Raw genomic sequence first — 5,576 nt, 5'->3', positions numbered from 1 at the left:
ACATGACCCCGACCAGAATAAAAACTGGGACCCTTTGGTCCTCAGGCCAACACTCTAACTGCTGAGCCAAACCAGCCAGGGCACTAAAGGTTTTCTTGGCCTAGGTTTGTTTAGGCCCCAGCCAAGCAACTTTGGGTGCAGACTGATCCACGGCCCACTTCTGTGGTTCCTTCACACACACAGTGACTATATAAAAAATAGAATATGCAAGTCAGGTGTTTCTGAAAACAAGTTTTATTTAAATAAGGGTTTAAATACATTACATAACATTAAAACTGAAGGAGAAAAAACCCAAAAATCAGCTTGTTACTTCACATGGCATTGGGCAGCTGTTGCTAGTAAGTTGCAAGCTCTATAGCTAGCTACATGTCTGACACATCAGTTTGAAATTTGTTCCCTTGTCAAAAGTTTAACTGATAGAAGGTTGGCCTCAAATTCTGGTGTTTGGACGGTAATTAGCTAGAATATGTCTGGTCACAAAGACCTTGGTGGCAAGCCAGATGTCCTGTCACCTCACTAGAGGGGAGGTGGCTGCTCTAAGCTCCGTCCACCTGGTCAGGCTGGAGATCTTTGACTACCGAAGGCTCCCTCTAGTGGTACAGAGGCGTTGCTGCCTTACCCCCCTCCTCTCAGCTTCACCGAAGGCCGTTCAGGTGGTGACATTCTCTGACGGCAGGGGACTCTGGTGAGGAGCTTCTGGCCAGACATAGCCGTCTGTGATCTTGGGGCTCTGGGCTTGGCTGAAACATCACGTTATTGCCGTGTTTCAGGCTGGACACTGCCAGGTGCCTACTGCTTGACCTCTGTTTAAATGAGGGACTTCAAGACTAGACAGCATGGCTCTTTTCAGTTTATTGCATGAAGGAGTTACACTAGTCCAAGTTAAATGCAGACCCCAAATGGTTACATTATACAAGCTGTGAGGTTTTTAAACTTGTGACAAGGGACAGAAGGGAAATTCTAGTCATTGCAAGGAAATCCTCACTTAAGCTTCAGTGAGCCAAAAGCACTTAAAACCCATGAACCTTCAGCTGGTCGTCCTTAGCCAGTCCAATCTGCAAAGAAAAAAGGGCAAAGTTTTAAATAGTAGATTGAGAGTTCAATCCCATCCTGGTGCCAAACAATCCTGTCTTCCTGCTTCTATATAGGGGCAAGAAGTCCAAGAGTCAAGATGCATACCTCAATCACCATGAGCACAGTGATTCTCAACTCAGGACATTGTTAAAACCCACCGAGGTGTCCTGGCCGGTTTGGCTCAGCGGTTAGAGCGTCGGCCTGTGGTCTGGAGAGACCTGGGTTCGGTTCTCTCTAAAGGAACGTACCTCGGTTGCAGTTTGTCCCTGGCCCTGGTTGGGTCATGTGGATGGCAACCACTCGATGTGCCCCTTTCATGTTGATGTTTCTCTCTCTCTCTCCCTCCCACTCTATCTGAACAAAATATCAAAAAATGTCCTCGGGTAAGGATAAAAAAACCAAAAAAAACCCCACCGAGGTAACAGAATTGTAGCACTTATTGTGTATACACTTCAAAACTCAACCATTTTGCTTAGCTTTACACAATGAAACTTCTATTTCCCCAGCAGAACTTAATAGTCTAGGCCAGGATCTGAGATTAGCCAGGGCAGAGGCTCAAATGCACCAAGTGACTCACCTCTACGAGGAACTGGCATATGTTCTTACGCTGGTCACCCTGTAGCTGAATTACTTCTCCATATTCTGGATGCTCAATTACAGTACCATTGCAGGCAAATTTCTGCAAGGGAAGCAAAGCAAATTAGGCCAAGCAACAGCACCAATGTACTAATAACCCTCTTCGGAAAATAATACAACACAGCACCCCCAGGTGTGCATGTTAAATGTGAATTTCCTACAATGAAGACCTACCTTTTTAAACGCCTTCACTAATTTCTTTTTATCGTAATCATCAGCGATCCCTTGGACAGTAGTAAGGGTCTTCCTGCCGTTTCTCTGTTGAATTCTTATATGGATATAATCCTCAGTGCCAGCAGGAAGCAGGTCATCACCCTTACTTGCATCAGCAAAGGGGTCTGGGAAGAAAGGTTGAGAGTCGTTGTGGCTCAGATGCCACTGTCACCCTCCCCCTGGATCTTTTGTGATAGCAGAAAATACTGAAATCGCCAAGGGCTGGGTCAGCAGATACATCCTTTGTGGGATCTCCCCGAACAGGTCAGTCCGGGACTGCCAGCTTTCCAGGCCGGGTAGAAAGCCTGGGCCTCCGAGCCCGCCCTCGGAAGCTGATCACGTGTCGGGGGAGCCAGGGCTGGCAGGCAACGCCCCACTCGGCTGATGCAACCGGCCGGAACCCGAGCTCCGAGGCGGGGCCAACTTCCCACCCAATTGGCGCCCGCGTTTGTTACTTAGGACTGGTGCCTCCTCCCTCTCCCGAGTCCGCGACAACGCCGGTGACGTGGACGCAAAGGACGTGACGCAGGGTGGCGGGAGGAGGCGGGTGTGGCCCGCAGTGGCCCCGGAGCCATTAGTAAGTGCGCCACCCGAGACGCCGGGCCCGCCCAAGGGCTGACCTCTCGTCCTACTCTTCCGGTCACGCTCAGGGGCCGACCCCAAGGCCCAGGCCCTGTCCCCTCTGCCCACGAGACCAGACACCTTCCCTCCGCGTAGATTTACGAAGGCCCGGAGCGCTTGGAAGGTTTCCGGGCCTGGGCGCCCCACCCGCCCTCCCCGCGCGGGCCGTTCCGCGGCTTACCGAAAGAGTGGAGGTTCTGGATAGCGGACATACGATACGATTCCTTTTCCTCGGTGGAAACGGCCTGCGGAAGGCTGCGGCGGGAGAAGGCAGGCAGGGGGGATGGAGCGTCGGGAAGCGAGGGGGACTCGAGGGGGAGGTTGCTGAGTCCTCGGCGGCGGCTCAGCGACTGGGGCGGAGGGGCGGTGCCTGTATTCACTTATATAGCCGCCCCTGTGTCGCCAGCGCGCTGCCCTCACGTCTCGACCCCGCCCACGGCGTCGTGCCCCCGGCGCCCAGGCGCTGCCGCTTCCAATTGGTCCGGGGGCGGGGACGCGGAACGGCGCTTGCGCAGGAACTCATTGCTGTGGGAGGGCGTCCTCTGAGTCGGGGAGAGGTGGAAGGGGGAGGGAAAGCTGGGTCGGTCTGGGCGCCTGTGCAGTGCGGAAGGACGGTGTCGGCGGCGCAGAAGCTGGCGGAGGTTTCGGGCGCGCCTGCGCACTATGTTCTCTGTCATGTTCCGCGTTTTTGACCCTGTTGCAGCCCTTCCTACGCCAGAAGGGGTTTTTACGGGGTAGATTGGCAGACTTTAGAGGAGATCTAAATGCTGAGCCTCGAAAACAGGGCGAATTACCACTGTCACCTACTCACCCTTATCCACTTCCTCTCTCTTTACGGATTTAAGGTGGCACACTTGAATCAACATACAATAATATAACCCGAACTTTGTTAACCTAAAAATAAAAAGGCCTTTGAAGTGAGAAACTACAAGCATTTGATTGAGCTCACTAAGAATAGCTTTTGGGGAGCCCTTAATTCAGGCCGAAGCCCAAATGATGTTCCCATTAGGAGACAAGGCAAGCTGGTATTTATGAGGAAGGGGAACAATTACATCAGTAGAAGGAAGGCATTTGTATTGGTGCAGATAACATAACTTGGTGATGGTAATTTTATACAATATGTTTAATTTTCGGTCCAGTAGTCGTAATACCTGCTTTCTTGTCTTTGTGAACAGTTCTTTGGGACACAATGTTGTCCTAGGCCCAGTTCAAAGGTTATTTTGTCCCATCTTAACATTCCAAGGTTTGAGGTAGAAGAGTGCAAGGCAGTGCCTCTGGCGTGGCCGCTCTGGCTCCATTTTAAAGTGGCTTCATTTACTATATATATATATATATTTTATCCTCACCCGAGGACATTTTTCCAATTTTTGTACAGATAGAGTGGGAGGGAGAGAGAGAGAGAGAGAAACATCGACGTGAAAGGCACACATTGAGTGGCTGCCACCCGCACGACCAACCAGGGCCGGGGACAAACTGCAACCGAAGTACGTGCCCTTAGCGGGAACCGAACCCGGGTCTCTCCAGACCGCAGGGACGCTCTAACCGCTGAGCCAAACCGGCCAGGGCCATTTACTATATATATTTTGACAACCTTCACTTTATCGTTTAGATTAATTTATCATAATGAGATCTAAGAAATCATTAGATGAACCTAACCTAAAAATGAGTTAATCTCTAAATTTATCATTTAGATAATGGAAGGAAAGAATGCCCAGCTCATTAGCACCCAGTTCAGGAGAAAGTAACTGGTTCTGGGGGCCGGAGAGTTCAGGTGCCTGAAGGTGTTATTTGTGTCCTGCACATTGTGTGGGGTAGAACCTTCCCACACAGAGGATGAACCATTTCCTTCAAAAAGGCAACTCTTCTTTCAATTTATTAATTAAACTGTTCTCATTTGCTGGGATAAAGTGGTTTTAGACTTCAGGGCCTCCAGGTGTCTGGCAGGTAGGATAAAGGAGCACAGTCAGCAGAGTGATATAATGGGGTGTGATGGGGCCTGGGTAAACAGTTAGACTCAACCTGTGGGTCGCGACCCCTTTGGGGGTCGAATGACCCTTTCACAGGGGTCGCCTAAGACATAACAGTAGCAAAATTACAGTTATGAAGTAGCAACGAAGATAATTTTATGGTTGGGGGTCACCAAAACATGAGGAACTGTATAAAAGGGTCACAGCATTAGGAAGGTTGAGAACCACTAAGTTGGAGGCTGCAGTGGCTACTCACCGGCAGCCTGTTGTGCTAGATCTTCTTTTTCAGGAGACTCTAGAAATCTAGATATTTCTAAAAAGAGATCTCTTGATTATTAAATGTTGCCAATACATTGGATTTTTGGACAACACTGTGTTGGCCCCATGGACTGCAAAGTGAGAGCCTGCTCAATAAAAACCCTGAGGGAGTAAAAACCATGTGGATTCAGACTTAATAGTTTGTTTTGATTCTGTATTTACTAACTAATCTTTTGATTAATTGGCTTCCGTGACATCAGGAAGGGGGAACCATGGCTCGAAGTCATGGTCATCCAATTCTCAATTCCAACCTAGTATGAGAAGCTGAGGACCCAACCTGCTCTCTTGGGAACCTCTGCACTCACAGATGTGGCTTGGCTTGAAGGGGGATCGGGGAGAGAGTGTGAATGACAAAGAGCCGTCCCTCCAGTTGTGCACACATATGACAATTTCAAATAATAATGTGGTCCAGTTTATCAGTCTTACCTTTTAGAAAAAGATCTTATTAAAGAAATCCTTTCTCTGCCTCGAGTTTGTAAAGATATTCTGTATTTCCTTTTGAGTCTTAAAGCTTTGTTTTTCACTCTTAGGTCTCTAAGTCACCTGGAATTTATTTTTGTGTGTGGTGTGAGAAGGATTCTACTTTTTTTTCCTATATGGATAACCAGTTGCTCTGGCACCGTTTATGGAAGAATGCATCTTTGCCCCACTGACTCATCATGCCTTCTTTATCATAATCGTGTTTCTACATATATGTGGGTTCATTTTTTAGAGTCTTGGCCTTGTTCCACTGGTTAGTTTATCTCT

The 5,576-nt window shown here is 48.8% G+C and overlaps 1 protein-coding gene across 1 annotated transcript; it reads right to left on the bottom strand.

Annotated features, from left to right (window-relative positions):
• Positions 1-216: 216 nt before the first annotated feature.
• Positions 217-2,895, bottom strand: EIF1 (eukaryotic translation initiation factor 1). The gene is made up of 4 exons (XM_036269605.1): positions 2,726-2,895; positions 1,885-2,048; positions 1,652-1,753; positions 217-1,055 (listed from the first exon to the last, which is right to left on the bottom strand). Exons 1-4 carry the CDS (start codon positions 2,754-2,756, stop codon positions 1,011-1,013), a joined length of 342 nt encoding a protein of 113 aa, XP_036125498.1. The 5' UTR covers positions 2,757-2,895; the 3' UTR covers positions 217-1,010.
• Between the last annotated feature and the right edge of the window lie 2,681 nt (positions 2,896-5,576).

The sequence above is a fragment of the Molossus molossus genome, unplaced genomic scaffold (assembly GCF_014108415.1).
Source record: "Molossus molossus isolate mMolMol1 unplaced genomic scaffold, mMolMol1.p scaffold_m16_p_19, whole genome shotgun sequence".
NCBI lineage: Eukaryota > Metazoa > Chordata > Mammalia > Chiroptera > Molossidae > Molossus > Molossus molossus.
Note: the sequence above shows the minus strand (reverse complement) of the source record. Positions and strands in the feature narration are given on the sequence as shown.

Coding starts and splice junctions, on each gene's coding strand:
- EIF1 (XM_036269605.1), bottom strand. CDS start 2,756: ATGTCCGCTATCCAGAACCTCCACTCTTTCG. Junction 1,754..1,884: donor TAGTGAAGGCGTTTAAAAAG/GTAGGTCTTCAT, acceptor CTTCCCTTGCAG/AAATTTGCCTGCAATGGTAC. Junction 1,056..1,651: donor TATGCCAGTTCCTCGTAGAG/GTGAGTCACTTG, acceptor TTTTCTTTGCAG/ATTGGACTGGCTAAGGACGA.